The 16,723-nt window shown below is 49.2% G+C and overlaps 6 protein-coding genes across 6 annotated transcripts; 2 read left to right on the forward strand and 4 right to left on the reverse strand.

The window, feature by feature from the left end:
* Window positions 1-2,317: 2,317 nt before the first annotated feature.
* On the reverse strand, window positions 2,318-3,814 carry H6S33_005146 (uncharacterized protein; the record flags this gene model as incomplete). Its single annotated transcript, XM_044836501.1, has 2 exons — window positions 2,318-3,369; window positions 3,460-3,814. 2 exons carry the CDS (start codon window positions 3,812-3,814, stop codon window positions 2,318-2,320), a joined length of 1,407 nt encoding a protein of 468 aa, XP_044690359.1.
* A 1,617-nt stretch (window positions 3,815-5,431) lies between these two features.
* Window positions 5,432-6,488, reverse strand: H6S33_005147 (uncharacterized protein; the record flags this gene model as incomplete). Its single annotated transcript, XM_044836502.1, has 2 exons — window positions 5,432-5,828; window positions 5,887-6,488. 2 exons carry the CDS (start codon window positions 6,486-6,488, stop codon window positions 5,432-5,434), a joined length of 999 nt encoding a protein of 332 aa, XP_044690360.1.
* A 1,180-nt stretch (window positions 6,489-7,668) lies between these two features.
* Window positions 7,669-11,136, reverse strand: H6S33_005148 (uncharacterized protein; the record flags this gene model as incomplete). Its single annotated transcript, XM_044836503.1, has 6 exons — window positions 7,669-7,884; window positions 7,962-8,861; window positions 8,918-9,365; window positions 9,416-10,279; window positions 10,329-10,817; window positions 10,877-11,136. The coding sequence occupies 6 exons, from the start codon at window positions 11,134-11,136 to the stop codon at window positions 7,669-7,671; spliced, it is 3,177 nt and encodes a 1,058-aa protein (XP_044690361.1).
* A 1,595-nt stretch (window positions 11,137-12,731) lies between these two features.
* Window positions 12,732-13,148, forward strand: H6S33_005149 (uncharacterized protein; the record flags this gene model as incomplete). The annotated part of the gene is made up of 1 exon (XM_044836504.1): window positions 12,732-13,148. One exon carries the CDS (start codon window positions 12,732-12,734, stop codon window positions 13,146-13,148), a length of 417 nt encoding a protein of 138 aa, XP_044690362.1.
* Window positions 13,149-13,425: 277 nt separating this feature from the next.
* H6S33_005150 (uncharacterized protein) lies at window positions 13,426-13,773 on the reverse strand (the record flags this gene model as incomplete). Its single annotated transcript, XM_044836505.1, has 1 exon — window positions 13,426-13,773. The coding sequence occupies one exon, from the start codon at window positions 13,771-13,773 to the stop codon at window positions 13,426-13,428; it is 348 nt and encodes a 115-aa protein (XP_044690363.1).
* A 1,135-nt stretch (window positions 13,774-14,908) lies between these two features.
* H6S33_005151 (uncharacterized protein) lies at window positions 14,909-16,080 on the forward strand (the record flags this gene model as incomplete). The annotated part of the gene is made up of 9 exons (XM_044836506.1): window positions 14,909-14,915; window positions 14,962-14,985; window positions 15,054-15,161; window positions 15,216-15,228; window positions 15,309-15,329; window positions 15,463-15,555; window positions 15,681-15,772; window positions 15,829-15,911; window positions 16,057-16,080. 9 exons carry the CDS (start codon window positions 14,909-14,911, stop codon window positions 16,078-16,080), a joined length of 465 nt encoding a protein of 154 aa, XP_044690364.1.
* Between the last annotated feature and the right edge of the window lie 643 nt (window positions 16,081-16,723).

Here is a 16,723-nt window from a genome sequence, read left to right on the forward strand (position 1 = left end):
GTGTGTGTTTATTGTAGCCCAAACGTCTCTTATTCCGTACTACCGACCCAAAGCTCATCAGAAGTTCTAACGCATGAGTAGGGTGATTTTTCTATTACGGGGGATCGAGAGGGTTGTGCGGTTGGCTATGGCGGACACTTGAAGTAATCGCTGTTATTCACGGAACCACTTGCACCTAGCTCCCGAATAAATTCCTCTAACGAAAGTTCATACTTCAATAGCTTTATATGATGGAGAGTTTGAGGAGTTTGGTACAAGTCGTGGACATGGCTCATGCCAAATGATGTCTATCAAACCCGAGGGATGGTATGAGAGGTTAGGGTTAGGGGAATGTAGCTTCATAGATTATCACTCGTCTGTATTCTCACCGCCACCCTGCATTTTTTCATAATAACAGCACCCTTTCCAACCGGTGAACCAGATGTGGCTAATTTAGTATATTGTAATTAAATGCAGACACCGAGGAAGTGTGCCTCTAGAGAAATCAAACATCAAAATAGCGTTCCTAATCATTATTCCACCACAAGAAACGAACAAAAGAAAGAACAAAAGGTTCCATCTACAAAACTACAAAAGGTACTGCAAGCGGCTTATTAATGAATTTGCGCTTGCTACCCCCACCCCTGGTTTGAACCCAGGACCTTATGTGTGTGTTGGTTGTATCCTGGGTACGCTCGGTGTCGAACCTGACGAGCAGTCTAGATCCACTAGACCACCCGCCCATAGTGGATGCTGCGCTGGAAGTGATACTTAAGCTTGGCACACTTCCAAGATGAAGCAGAACCCCTAACCCTTCGATGTCATTGCTCAGCCATCTGTATAGCATCGTGTGTTATTGTAGCGCACGTCTACTGAATTCAAAACTGTGTCATTTTAGACCTTTTCCGTAATAAATAACGAAGGGTACCTTCGTAATGACGGACCGACCAAACATCATTCCCTCAGAAAACCATCTAACTCAATTTTCACCCATTAAGCACACAAAACAGCCGCCACGAAGATCTAGAGCGTGCTTTATCCCGCCCACAATGCTTCTGCACGTGCTAAACTCAAACAAAGTGCGTAGACACACTACAAAGCCCCCAAAAAACAGAGTAAAAAGAAACCCCGCCGTTTCAAGCTCCAGAGCAGCAAAAGGAGGCTTCTCCCTTTTGCCCAGTCACACCAAGCCTGGGAGGTGATTTAGATCGACCATCAACCTCGGCGACACCATAGCTATTAATTAAGCTACAGCGGTAGATGGTATGGTGCCTTTCTAACGCCTTAAAGGCTCCTTAGTGATTATGTGTCAGTCTATAAATTTCTAGATCTAGATCTGTCCCCCGACCCAAAGCCACAAATACACCGACCGGCGGAAAACACCACCCAGCCCACATTCAATTGAGCTGCGCCAAATTAAGGTGTCAATGATCAGATCACGCCTGCCAAGCCGCCCCCACCGGTTCTGCTTCAAGCTCTTCTCTGCCAGCGCCAAGACACACAGGCAGAATCCTTAACCCTGTCAATATCGATCGGTATATACAAAAGCGAGTATCCCATAGTAGGATGAAAGTTGTCAAACTTGCGACCTGGACCGTGCACCACTTAATGAGGGAATTGTCTTGCTTTTTACGGAATAGAGCCAATCAAGAATTTCCAACAATTACCACACTAGGCTAGTGATAGCTGGAAAAGGGAGGTCGCAAGTTTGACAAGTTTCATCCTACCATGGGATAATGCAGAGACATTACTACTGTGCTCTGATGTGTTACGCGGTGTAGAGTGCGCATATAGTTTAAGAGCCCCGGTTCCTTTGCAGATGAAAAGGTTGGTCCTCAGGCAATGCAAACCCATCTTCAGCATCTCAATGAAAGCTTCGACTATAATGATCTCCTACTTGGTTAGTTGCTAGCACTACGAGTAAGATATTCGGGGCGCTATTATCTACCACGGGCTTTCTCTACTACAAAGCAAACCCCCATTCCCCCTCCTCTTCCCGCCCCGAATCATCAAAGCGACTATTACACCATGCCGCATCATAGAATATCACTCGCACTCGCACCCTCACCCCTCCTACCCATCAGCCGCCTCTTCCACTCCCAAGAATAAGTACGTTAAATCTATATATTTTGATTTTCTCCCCATGAATGCACGCAAAGTCGAATAAACCTACAGAACGGTATTTATAGCCCGCTACAAAAAAAAAAGAAAAAAAGAAAAATCCCTTTTAAAGACGACAAAGAAAAGGAAAGAAAAAAGACAAAAACAAAAGCGAGAGAAACAAAAAGAAGAACGCCAACTCCACACGCCACCCACCCACCCACCCAACCACCGCTCTCTACTGCGGCCCGGGCACACCCCCATCCGCGGCCCCCGCCCCCCCACCCAAATCCACCACCGGCCCACCTCCCAAACCCAAATCCACCACGGGCCCCCCCACCATCACCGCCCCATCCGCCCTCGCCCTCCCCCCCCTCCTCTCCGCCTCCGGCACCTCCGCACAACAATGCTGCAACTTCTGCGCATGCGCCGGATTATGAAACTGCGTTCTGCACCGCCACCCATACCAGCACCTCTGCCTCGCATCCACATACAACCGCACCCTCTCCGCACACCACCACGCCATAAACCGCTCCTGCAGCACGGGCGCCACACACCCCCTACACACATACGCATCCGTGCCCACGCTCCTCCTCAGCGCCCTGAACTCCCCGCCGTTGCCAGCCACAAGCCACTCGTAGATCATCTGCGCAATCTGCAGATACGACGTGCCCGTCGCCCCGCGCCAGCTCTCGAAGTGGTGCAGCTCCGCAAGGTTGTTGAGGAAAGCCAGGTTCGGGGGCGTGATGGGCTGCACTTGGGCGGCCGGCGGGGCGAGCACGCCTGGTATAGCGCACCCGAAGAGCGCCCCGCAGTTGAGGATGCCGCAGGACTCGCATTTGTACCCGGCCTTCCAGGTGGTGGGAATGGTGTTGGGGCAGTGCTGGCAGTGCACGTGGTTGCGGTAGCTGTATGTGTCTACGCGGTGCGGGGGGTCCGTGGCGGGGATGGCGTCCGGGCAGGTGTGGCCGTGGGGGTTGTCGGGGGCGCAGCAGGGGCAGGGCGGCCAGGCGATGTGGCCCTCCTCGTCGTCGTCGCCGTCGGAGTCTGAGCGGTGGTCGTCGTCGTCGTCGTCGTCGGGGGAGGCGTCTTCGATGTAGACTTTCTGCCCGGGCTTGTACACTTTCTCGAGCTCCTTGAGCTCGGCGGCGTCGCGGCGCTTGTCGGGGAAGCGGGCCAGGAGGGTTTCGATGAGGGTTGCGGTGCTGTGGTTGTCACCGATCTTTTTGACGACCCGCCGGCAGGTCGGGCAGGTGTTTGTGCGCTCGAGCCAGGGGACTAGGCAGGATCCTGCGCAGCACAGCGGCCGCTGTTAGCTTCTATCCTATCCCCATATCCCGGCAGGGCAAGAAGGGGGGGAAGGAAGAAAAGAAAGCTCACCACAAAAGTTATGCAAACAATCAAAACACGCCACAGGATTGTTGAGCACCTCCGAGCAGATGGCACAACTCAGATCCCGCTCCAGCGTGTCCGCAATATCGTCAGCATCCGATTTCCGGACTGGCTGGGCGTACCGGGAGGCCTTTGCCTTGCGTACGAGCTCCGAGATGTCGTCTTCGGGGGCGGGGCGTTTGGTGGATGAGCCGGCTGAGGAGGGCCGTGAAGAGGAGGAGGAGGCGACGGGGTGCTCTATGGGCTGATGCTGCTGCTGCTGGGAGCTGCTGCTGGAGGGGAGCGGGAGCTGGGGCTCGTCGTCGGGGTGGGGGAGCTGTTGCTGCTGCAGTGATTGAGACATTGGTACTGATTGGTATTGGTATATATAGCTAGGGTGGGGTCTTTTCTCTCTCTCTCTCTCTCTCTCTCTCTCTCTCTCTCTCTCTCTCTCTCTCTCTATTTATTTATTTTCTTGAGAAGAGAAAAGAGGGACTTTACACGGTCGCGGTGGGGGGCTGCGGGGGTGTCGCGTTGGGAAGACGCGAACACAGGTGACTCGGGGCCAGCTTAAGTAGTCGTGTTCTATGTTCGAGATAAAAGCCGATAGTCGTTCACGATAAGGATAAGATATGTAGCGAGACGGGGATGTTGGCTGTGTTGGGCGTGGTCGGTGTTGGTGGGGTGAGTCACGCCCGTTGATTTGGCTGCACAGGGCACAGGCAGAGGCAGGGGGGAGGAAGCAGAAGCGAGGGAGGAGTCATGCAGCAGTGGTGACTCTTTGTGTAACGCGGGAGCCGCATGACTGACTCTGCTCTAACTAAGCGTAAGATGAACATGAACTTGTCTCTATCCATCCAGTGCTCTAGATACGGAGAGGAGCAGGCGCGCGCGGTGCTGGGTATAACGCGCAGAGGGGGATGACATATAAAGACGTGGTGGTTGAGCACTGGGACGTCCGCGGTGGTGATGGTGTGCGTAGCAATTGTCTTGTTTAAGCCCGTTCGGAGGGTAATGCGCAGCCGAGTGATAGTCTGTGAATCAGGCTGCTTGCAAGGCGAGCAATCATGTCCTGTGCTCGACGCTAGCTGTTATTTTCTACCAGCACTGTCCGTGGCGTGGTCAGAGAACACACAAGAAGACATGTAACTATCGAATAAGATAGCTATAGAGAACAACATGACAGAAGAACCTCAGTATATATATAGTGATGGAGTAGGCGATCACTCGAATACAATCATCATCTTCCTTTCGATACAAAATCCATCCATTACCTTGATCCACTCGGGCACCGTTCCATCATTCCTCCGCCTTCTAACCATTCCCACAACGACTGTGTTTGCAAGGAAACGCCCGATATTTGGGGTGCTGTTTTCATCAATTGCATCCACATACTCTAATAGTCAACTGGCTGCGGCCGGGCTTGGTTACCAACGACATCAATCTGCCAATCTGAACTGCATGGCTTGAGATGGCATCACACTCTACAACTGCCTACCAACGATTAGCACCACCAAACGATTCTTCAAGCGGAATAGCCGCACGCAGCATAATTCAAAGCCTGGTCGATAAATATATGGATGAGGTCAGTTTCCGCTCCCACACGGCATATCAGAATCTTGAACTAACGTATCACACATTATCACTCGGACAAAATCACCACCATTCCTCTTGTGTCCAAGATCGCTATCATGGTCTGGAGGAGCTCAGGTTCTTGAATGATCCCAACCTCGACCTGTCAAACATAAGTACAGGGTGTCTGGATAGGGTATCCTGGCAAGCAAGAAAGCAGAAGAGAAGCCCCCAAGAAATTCAGAATCAATTACAACAGGAAAACCTCCAAGGCAAGAAACGATCAGAAAAGGTAGCTAACTAGAGAGCCACCTAAAAAGCTAGGAGAGTAAAAAAACACATAAAAAAAAAAGACATAAAACACCATCCCTCAAAACAAAAAAGCAGGAAACAGAAAAAAAAAAACCCATCATACGGCCACCCCAACGACCTCTACCCCCATCCCCATCTCCACATCCTCCACTACCTGATCCACCGCTTCATTCCCCAACCACTCCACGCCTTTCACACACCTCCCCACCACACTACTCACACCATCGCCATTCTCCTCATCGCGCTGCCCGGGCGCCAGTCTCGGCCCCCACCCCACAGGCAGCACCATCCTCCTCAACGAGTCCCGATCCAGCACCACAATCGCGTCCAGCGCCTGCCGCCCCCCGCCCAGCGGATGCAGCAGCCCCAGCGCCATCGTCAGCGCCCTCGTCACATCATGAATAATCGGCAGCGTCGACGTGCCCGGCGGCGGCGCACTCAGCGAAACACCAAACACGTCCGCCCCACCACTCGCCAGTAGCGCCGCGACATGCCTATTCTCGCCCCCATTAGCCCACCATCCCAAACACCAACAAGAAAGGAAGTACTCACCCAAGCCCCACCAAATGCTCCAGCGTACACCCCAAAAATGCCAACACCGTAACCCCCCCTCTCCCTCTCAACCCCCCTATCCTCCTCCCCACGTCCATCTGGTCTGTCCCGGGCCATAGCACGTCAACTAATACATCCCCCATGCGCTCCGCCAGCCCAATGCTGCCCTCCTTCTCCGTGACCCATGGGGGCCGCTCGACCGCGCGCTTGGCGCGCACCCGCCGCGCTGTGTGCGACCGCGACGGCGGACGGGAGGACGGCGGGGAGGCGCCGGCGAAGGCGAGGCTCGGGGACCGTTTCCGTGACGCTGCTGGGGGAGGCGGAGGTGTCGGGGATTGCGACTGCTGCTCAGGGTGTTTTGGGAATTGGCTATGGTCTTGATTCATCCTTGTGGTGGTGGTGGTTGCGGCGGTGTGTTTGAGCGCGAGGAAGAGCGATTCAGGACAAGGCACGATGGGCAGGTTACTGCTGCTGCTGCGGAGGAGGGGGATGTTCTTTTTAGGGACGGGGTGGTGCAGGACTGGGTGTGAGTGTGAGTGCGAAGGGGAGAGGAGGCCCGGGGGAGGTTGTTGTTGCGCAAAGCTTAGATTGAGACCCCCCATGTTTGATTTCTTACGTTTTTTTTTCTTGCTCTTTTTTTTTTTGGTAGATTTAGATTGACCCTACTTTAGACTCGTAGAGAGTGTCTGAGCTCCTTGCGTAAATTTTGCGGGGGGACAGGGACAAGGACAAGGGGGGTGAAGAGTCGATCTGCGACACACGGACGGAAGGGATGTGTAGTTGTTCCGGACGGTGCCAGCAAAGAGTACGAGAGCTGATCCGACCAGCCTTTAGTAAGGGAGGGGTGAGTGAATAGGTGAGGAGAAAATTAAAAAGAGGGTGGCAACCCCGATTTTGATATAAGAGTTCAAAAGGTTTTGGGGTTGGGGTTTGGGGGGGTGACCGATATTTGTTTTACTCGGGACCTTTTCTTTTGTTCTGCCACTGCTGTATATAGCTACCTCGATCCTTCCTCCGCTCCATACTACGTAGACAGCACTCTATGTACCTCCTCTACCTCCTCTTGTCTTCTGCAGTGCGTGCAGCGCATTCCCCGCTGCTGATGTTCGATGTCCTCACCGTGCAGCACGCATAAAATAGGTTTGTTTACACATCTGGCGGTAAACGGCCTCGGAAGAGACCCGAGAAACCGTAGCGCGGTGCGGGGTATGGGTGCGCTTGGCTCGTTAGGGATGGAGCGAGGGACAGACAGAACCGCTTTGTCAGGTCGGGCTTTCGGGTACATGGATTCGCACTCGATTGCAGGAGCGCTGCTAGACTTGTAGTGAAGCTCGCTGCTTTACTTGGACTACATGTACCTACATAACTACATGTAATCTAAAGCGGTGGAGGATGGGGGAGGGGGGTGTTCGCTTGGATAAGACTTCTGTCTTCAATGCACAATTATCTATCAATTATCCGATATTGCGGTTGTGACAGATATTGTCAGTGCGCAGATGATGGACACGACTGACGAAGATTGGCACCGTGGGACAATGTGACATGGGTACGGGATTATTTAGCTGTGTGCAAGTCCAGCCTGGAAATGGGACCCCAGTTCAGCAACCGGTAAAGAAACTCAATCACATGAAACTTCGCGGAATCCGAATCTCAACATTACTACCAATATCGTCTCTACCCTCTGTCTGCGAAACGAAACTTTATATTTCTATCCGCGCTGCAAGTGTAGTAGGTATAGCCTCTAGCCTCTACAGTGATCTATGCCATGACCAATCTGCAAATCTACCTATCCTCCATCTCCTCATCACTATCATCATCATCGTCGTCGTCATCATCATCGTCATCATCATCGTCATCATCATCGTCGTCCTCCTCCTTCTCGTCGTCGTCCTCTTCGCCTTCCGCGAGGCCGTACTTGAGCCCATAGTCGTCCTGGAAGAACTTCAACGGGTGCACTGTGACGTTGAAATGCTCTTTTTCAAGAGCCGCTTTGATCGACTACATGGCGGGGGTTTCATTAGTCAATGGAAGTAGCTTTTTTTTTTTTGGGGGGGGGGGGGGGGTGCAAAACTCACATCAGTCTTCACCGGCGCCGTCACTACCACGGTATTACTCCTCTCGGGATCAAACACGGGCAACAACACGTCCCTCAGAACGTCCTTCAAGTCCTGCACCGTCACAGCACGGATCTTCTTCAGCAGCTGCATATTGTAGTCCTTGCTCTGCCCGTGGATGACCTGGTTGATGAAGGACACTGACGCGGCGGACGCCATGGATGACTCCTCGTCCGCGAACTGGACAACGATGGACGAGAGCGCGCCCTCGAGCGAGAGGTGGTCGAACTCGACGATGCTATCCATGTGGTCACGCAGGACCTTGCGGGAGGCTTCCCAGGCTTTGTAGGCGTCGGGGGAGCGGTAGACGGTGAACTGGACGTGGCCCGAGTCGATGTTCTTGGAGAAGCCGGTGCCGTAGGCGAGACCTGTGCCGCGGACGGCACGCCAGAGGGGGCCCTCGACGGCGTCGAGGTAGGAGATTGCTAGGAGCATGGCGGGTAGTTTAGGGTGAGTAGGGCTGTCCGGACCGAGGGCAACATGGACGGAGAAAGAGGAGTCGATTGTTGGAAGTGGGACCAAATGGGCCACGCCTCCGGGCTTCTGTCCTTGGGGAGTGAGGCGTTGGATCCGCTTGTCGATGGGTGCTAGTTGGCCGGTGAAGGAGTGGCCAGTGACGAAGTTCTTCCATGCTGATACGGGGTTTTTGAGCTTCGTTATGTCCGCGATGACAAGGATGCGGAAGTTCTCGAGTTTGCAGAAGGTTTTGCGGAGCTCCTCGAACTGGGCGATGACTTCGTCGGGCTTCTCTTCCAGTTGCTTGCTGATTCGTTTCAGGTAAAGGGCCTTAACGAGGGTATCTTGTGCGCGCCCAATTGATTCGCGGGAATATGAAATCATGCTGTTGACCGACATACTCATCTAAACAGGCATGGCGTTAAAATCTTGGATTGGAAACAAGGTTGGAGTTTACTTACCGTTTTACCGCCTCTCTTCTCATCGGGAATATCACTCCTCATCTTGGTGATCGTGGTAGCAAGGCGCGAGGCATCAAAGATGCTGCTCCACATGAACTCTTTGATCCATTTGATTGAGACCTCATACTTCTCGGGTTCAACTTGGAACCTGATCCTGAGACTCTCAGGTGTGTCCATATATGTTCCGGATCCGATATTGTAGTTGACGGTATCCTTCTCCAACTTTGCTACAACCTGTTCGTACTCTAGACGTACTCCATCTTGCATGATAGGTGTGTTGAAGAAATTTTCAAGGTATATTGGGATCAGGGGCCGTCTTTCAACTGGAATAGACGCAGTTGAGACAAGAATCGTTATTCGCACAAAGTTTGATGGGATGTGCTCATAATGGAGATAAAGCGGTAGGTCGACATGGTCTTTATCAATGATATCCTGTATTTCCTTATCACTATGGAAAGTCAGCAGCTTGCAAGGGTGCGATCATGAAAATTCACTCACCCCTTTCCATCTTTCACTGCCAATCCGGCCCTTGCGGTCTCAGTCTTGATGAAATGAATGCTCTCAACCCCTGGAACTGGAAACTTTCCGAGCTCCTCTTTCGGGATCTCTCTGTCGTTGTCCGCTTTAGCCTTCTCGAGCTTTTCCTGGAGTTTCTTAAGGCCTTCTTCCCCGAATTTAGCTTTCTGGGCAGCCACACGTTTCTTCTCGTCCTCTTCAATCTTCTTAGCAAGCTTTGCAGAAGGCTTTCCGAGGATAGAGACGTGCTCGTTGTCCGCGACCCATTTGCGGAGGAAGTCTCGCCAGTCAGTCTCGGTCCACTTCTCGAGCTCATCAAATGCGCTCAGGGTCTCAAACGACTTGAGAGTGCTGCCATCCCTCTCCCCAAAGATAAAATCAGTAATGAGAGGGTTAGAGAAGTAGTATCCAGAGCTCTCCACCGAGAATTTACGCTGCCTCTTTGTGCGTCGGAGACATTCCTGGACGTACGCGAGGTCAATTGGCTCACTGACGGTCTTTTTCAGCACCTCGAAGAGACGCTTCTCGACTTCGGCAAGCTTCTTGGTGGGCACACTGGTTAATTGAAGCCAGATGAGTGAATTGGGGCGCTCCTCGACGTAAAACTGGACAGAAGATGCGAGTGGCTCTTTGATTTCCACGAGCTGGTTCTCCAGGATCGACACTGAGGAACCGGCAAGGAAGGTACCGAGAGTTTCGAGAGCTGCCATTGCCTTTGCGTCATTGCAATTGGGACCAAGGAAGCCGATTGAGATCTCGCCCATGGATTCATCCTTTTCGGGGAACTCGACGGTATCAATTGTAGACTCCTTCAATAGCGGGACGGGTTTAGAATCGATCCAAGGCCTATAAAATTAGTCAAAATCGGTATTACCAAAATAACATTAGGACTTACCTTTTCGTGGGCAAGCTCGGATCAGGAATGTCTTTCAAGATGCTCCCTTCAAAATCGTCCAAGATTTTCAAGAGGTTGTCATGGTCCACTTCGCCAATGATCACCAAGCACAGATTTTTTGGCTGGTACATGTCCCTGTGAAACTGCCTAATCCTCTCCGCCGTGAGAACTCTCAAAGCTTCCATCATACCGCCAGTCTCGTATCTGAAGCCGACACCCTCGGGGTAGAGTTTCTGGACTGCTTTCATGTTCATGATTGTGCTTGGGGTGTTCTGAACACCTTGCATCTCGGAGTATACAACACCTGCATCTTGCCCCTCTCCATCAATGTGGTGGACCTCAGTGTAGCAACCACTGTCGGTAAGGGTAGGAAGTAGGATGTGTTCGAGGTATACAGGAAGAATCTGAGCGAATCCCTCCCAACCGGCGGTATCGAGGGTGTATGCGGTATGATCGGTAGCTGTCCATGCGTTCGTACCAGAGTAGGCTCTGCATTTAGTCAGTTATCTCTGAGATCATTTTTACAGCTTAATCAAATGGAATTCTACCTGTTTGCCATCCGATCTAACACGCCCTTGTACTGGTAGTTCTTACTGCCCATGAAGCATAAATGCTCTAGAGTGTGGGGGCTGCCCGAATCATCCAGAATCTCCGTGGCAAGGGCAAAGAATCCCAAGACCTTAGGTCCCTCGCGGTCTACCACCACCGCCGACATTCCCGTGCGTTTAGATTCATATTTCGTGATGGTGCTCGGTGAATAGTCAGTTTTGAACTGTATCTCCTTCTTGAAATAGCTTGTCCCCGTCATCGTGAGGATGGTGCGATACTGGGGGATTCTGGGATTTGTTAGAGCGAGAAGCGTAATAACCACACTCCTCCGAATCGACGACGAAAAGAGTATATTGTGGAGCGGAGCGGTGCGAAGTAGGCGCACCTGAGCCAGAATGATATTCTTCGGTGGGGGGAAAAGTATCAATAGGTAGATGGAGAAAAATGACGGGGGTATGTGGATATTGCGGGGTCACAATGCAGGCAAGACAAGGCTTGCGGCGAGGTTTTATGTACCAGCGGAAGACCTAAGGATCTACAGGCTCCTGGTGCTGACGCATGAAAAAGAGCCGCAGGGATCCCTGCATAAGAGTTCTTCATAGGTCAACTGATTGTACTTATCTTTCTTATTAAGCTTAGCCTTGTAGCTATCGATGTGTCCTCACGAGGTGCCTGGACTATCAATATGTTAGAATTCAACTTGAAAGCCATTGTAGAGGTACGTATTGAGGGCTTGGAGCTTGAGCTTGCTGTTACCTTTTATCTTGGCACTCTTGGCGTATGTCCACTCTTCGTGAATGCCCTGAAATGTCGGTGACAGTTTATTCAGTACTGGCTGAGGATTATATGAATCATGTGATCCCATATTAGCATGAGTATCCAGCACGTAGCTTTCAGAATTACAGGTGAAATGGCCATAGGAATATTGTCGAAATTACCAGTAATTCATCGATTCTGATTTACCACTTCATAGAATGGAGCGTGGTTCGGTTAGAAAGTAGAAGTATTATCTTAATTAACAATAGAGATATTTGGGGCCTGGCGAGATACCTAGTATATGTGTGTCTCTACAGCAATGGCCTAAAGTGGGCATAAATCCCATTTTATAACGGGCCAAGTTGCCAGCCGTAAGCTTGCAGAGCATTTCCCTTTCAAAGAATTTCAAAGATATTCTTTAACATAGGAGGCGGCCTAAGTAGAAGGGCTGCATGCGCTTAATAAATGAATCCATCAATCAGAATATGGCCAAGTAAAGCTCGAGTGATTTTCCATGACTCTGCTGGGAGCATAAAGTATCCATATAGTTATAACGCAAACCTCATTGGTGATGAAGCCTCAGAGAAGCAAAGTTAATTCAGGATCAAGACATACATAGTATAGGGCATAATCAAAGGAGGGACTTGAGTTTATTGCGGCAGCTTTGTTATTCAGATGGTCTATATATGCATCGAGTGTGGGTGCGATAATCGGCAATGGCCTCGCTGAATTATATTACATACAATAATACCACAAAGAAAATTCGTTTATTACATATAAGCGAAGGAATCTCTGTCGAGGGATAGTTATATACAAATGAAATGTTTTCTAAAATTGAAATAGTGAAGGAAACAATAAAATAACAACATCACTACAGGTATTTATCGTAAGACTTGATCATAATACTGTCCAAAGAAATCACATTCACTGTGTTCAAATATGCGGCCAATAGTTGTTCCAAGTGGGGGTTGAATAGGATCCTTTAGGAAGACTGCGCATACTGATGATAGACTCCACCAAAATGAACGTGAAACCAAGGAGGTTAAGCGCGACCATAACTCCCGCAAGAGCAATGATAAATATTCCCAATGAATACCCATGAGCCATCCGCTTACTGGACCTCTCGGCAACTTCCTCGACAGCCGTGGAATACCGACGAAAGAACTTAGCAAGGTGTCTGAAGATTGTTGTATCCTTATCTTCAAAGCTCATTCCCAAAGCTCACGCAAGACTTCCTCGTCGAACCCAAGAAATTTGACCAATGCCAAGCACGCGGGCATAGCAAACACTGATACAATAGATGAGATTCGCCAGAGCCAACATTCGGAAACGGTTGGAAACTGGGAATTCCACGCAAGCATGTGGAGGCCACCGTTGGCAGCTGCCGATATTGATCCCGCGAGAGAACCCATCTCAGTCCGGAGAATACATTCTGCAATATCATACCAGGCCTTTATAGCCAGGCATATATGGTGTGACCGTGGAGATTCAGTAAGGAAGCGGGCGTCGGCTTGATATTTTGTACTGTCTTCATCAGGAAAATCCGAAGAATGAGAGAATCCCATTAGAGTTGAGGCTGCCGTATATTGAGATGAAGATATTTCAAGGCTCTTGTCCTCCCATGAGCTTCCTCGGTCGCGGCGTATATCAATTCGTAAGGGTTCATCGATATCCAAGGGTTTGTACCACCAAAATGCATAAGTTGTCAGGGCAAAGAAAACTTGGATGACAACATGAATCTCAATCAAAGTAAGTGGTAAGCCAGCTATCTTCCGCCCAATGCACTGGAAAATCATCCAAGCCGCCTGAGTGAAGACCAACATTTTGGTAATGGTAGAGGCATTTCCTTGTCAATGATGAATTTCTTATCAAAAGCGTCCTCAGGTATTTTGTCTGATAGTGTATATTCCTTGAATCCCAAAGGTGTCAAGGTAGTCATACGGCCGGTGTCCTTGTTTTCGCGTATGACGATCCCTCCCATAACCACGAAGAATCCTCCCTCCATTCCCATACGATCCCGATCGCTCCCTGGTATGATCCCAAAGTGCTCGCACCACATGTCATAAACCGATTTTTCCTGACGCATCTGTACATATGCATAGAATGCGATGGCCTCAGGAAAGAATGCGCAAATAAGCATAATTGTTATCTTGTATGTGTACTTCCTCCAACCCACTTTGTTTGTGGCAATATCTGGATGTACTGCAGTCCAAACACAGAGAATGAAGGTGGTAAGACAACTCCAGAAAAATCTGATCGTGCTGCGCTGAGAAGTTTCTGATACCCATCCGGGATCAATATTTGTGCTATTCGAAACGTTTATTGCCGATGCAGGGAGAATCATGGATGCAAGAAGCACCATAAATACGAAGGATATATGTGATATACACAAAAGTACCATCTTTGTGATTTTAAATTAGTGTAAGATGATAAGGGCTTCACTAATTATGTCAGCACCACTAAGATTTAGTCTTGTGCAATCTCTCGTGGCTCACATGTAGTTTTGCTAAGGACGGCTATATATAAAAGTTGAAGAGATTGATAATAAATGTCATATATAACTCTGTGACTAGAAAAAATATCAGCTTTTAACTCTTAATAATATAATAAATATTTAAAATCTATGATAAGCTTCACATGGCCAGTTCGCTAGAGTTTGTGAAACTGCACAAAAGTTTCCGTGCAGTGATAGATGGATATAATATAGGGATAGTACTCACTGCTTGAAGGTGAAGGAGCAGCTGAAGCTTTACAAATACAGTTGAATCGATGCTGATTGAAGCAAATGCCGTACCCTATCTTAGCTAATCAGTACAGGATTATACATCAGAACACTGTTATGAAAATATTTACGTACCTTCCTCTCGTAGAGAATCTCTACCTACACAGTCAAGGTAGTTTCCACAACATGTTACAGCGCGGGGCAGTGCATCTTATGAGGAGGGACTTCGAATTGTTAGTCCGTCCGAAACTCATGTAGTCCTCGTGCCACTTATCTTCGTGATGATTTACATGCATACCACAATATTTTTATTGGTTCATGTTAGCGGACGGAGGTTTAGCTGGATTAACTAATGCAAACCGAGCGCTTAACTAAGCTGAAATTTTATTGACAGATTCGAACTTTGACGCACTAATGGAAAATGCCGCGATCCCTGCATATTCAGACGACCATTTGAGCTGAAAAGTTTTTGTTTCTTTTTATGTGTCCTTAAGAGGGTACATACATGTACTCTTGATGGACTTCCGTAGCTTCCGCTACGTCTTAGCTACCAATGAGACGTTTGGAGGCCCGAAAGATGCGAACATCTAAATCGACATTTAACAGTTCAAGCCTATTTCAGAACTAACTGTGAGCTCTATCCGACTACATGAGTATGTGCATAGTGAGGACATGCTTACGTTATGAGCTTCCCATAGGCCACATGCTTGGATCTTTCACCCATCTCCCAACACAAGGACTAATTGCGGATCCATATTTTCTTTGCTTGCCAGATAGCCTCCCACGATCTCGAGAGGTTGCTCGAGGTCATGATCGAATCTTCTAGAATCCTAGACCTCGCAGAAGCTGATTCTGGCTAGAGGGAGGAAGCATGTGGGTTCTACAGACCTGCGCGTGTTCTTAGAATCGATCGATATGATACACGAAACGAATACTGAGATAAATGCCGACAGAAACACCAGCCAGTATAACAGGTCTTCAAGATTCAACATACACAATGTTGTGCATGAGATTGACCCATACTCCTCCAAAGCTCGAAAGCTAAAATGGATTGCTTAGAAATTCTCGCTATAAGAGATGGTGACAGGGATATTTGATCTCCCCAAGGGTGGAGAGGTGGAATGAAATATTTGGAGCCAAGCGCGATCTTATCGATCAGGCAAAGTCGGAATCACTCGCTATCACTCGAAGGTTTCACTGGTAAGCTGCACATCCCTGCTACAACCACCAGTTTCAGTTTTGCAAGATACTTTTGCGGATAAGGTTTTCGATAGTCCATCTAAAAAAGTTATTTTCGCGACCACTCATAATGCAGGGTTATATAGGACACCGAAATTACCCAACGAGGGCTCGGTAAAATGTTTCGAGACGAAGAATCGAGATCCCCGAAGCGATATCTACCCAGATACTATTATCAGTAGATATAACCCCTCTCTACTTTCTGCGCAAACAAAAGATACTGAGAATTTCAAGATGATCCACTTTTCGGGCCGGTTCTATGGCGTAAAATAGTGCAGAAAAACACAATTCAGATCTATTACAAGAGAGTATCAAGGGTGCGTGCAGTACAATCCTGCGTGGACAATATACGGCATTGTGAATGCATGGCTCCAAGCTCACCACATCGATAACTCCAATCCTCTCAACTCCCTAGAAGACGTTCCAAAGATAAAAGTTCTGGTAACTTACTTTACCGTCTAGCATAAAGACTCAATTCCTACTTAGGATGGGGATACTTCCCTCAGAAATATTTCTGCGGTAGCGGAAGGGAATTTGGTACAGTGTGTGGACTTTCCTTGGCTTTGTCTAGAGGTCTCGAGGTATGTGTACTTCAAGGGGAAACAGGAGGCACCTCTGCTTCGTTTGTGAACTTCTTGGCACTTCTTGGTATATCGATCTCTACATAGGCTACACAGAACTATCTGGCACCAGATAATTCCAGACCCCCACATATATGTATACAAAGCTTCTAGGTCAGATTTATACCACTTGAAGGAACATGTAAGTACCCCGGTTCTGAATAAATGGTGAGTTGATAAGAATCATGAAATCTCACTCGACCAAGGTATAGCAGTTGACAGCATGGTGAATCCGTCCGGCTACCGTCGGCACCCACCCTCCTTACTTATCAAAACACAACTTCCAAACTTGGATCCAACTGTTCATCAACCTCTGGGCAATCATTGTCAGCTTCCCTTTCTACTACTAGTTACTTGGCAGTATTAGTTGTGTAACCACTTGGCATACCAGGCGGCCAGGTCCGCAGAGTCCGTATTGTTAATGCCAACGGCGCCCGCGACTGCTTATCGTGTGTAGAGTACAATTATAATCCTGCCCGAACAACACGCTGGAGATCGATTTAAAGTTA

The sequence above is a fragment of the Morchella sextelata genome (assembly GCF_020137385.1).
Source record: "Morchella sextelata strain SCLS chromosome Unknown scls_19, whole genome shotgun sequence".
NCBI classification, from domain to species: domain Eukaryota; kingdom Fungi; phylum Ascomycota; class Pezizomycetes; order Pezizales; family Morchellaceae; genus Morchella; species Morchella sextelata.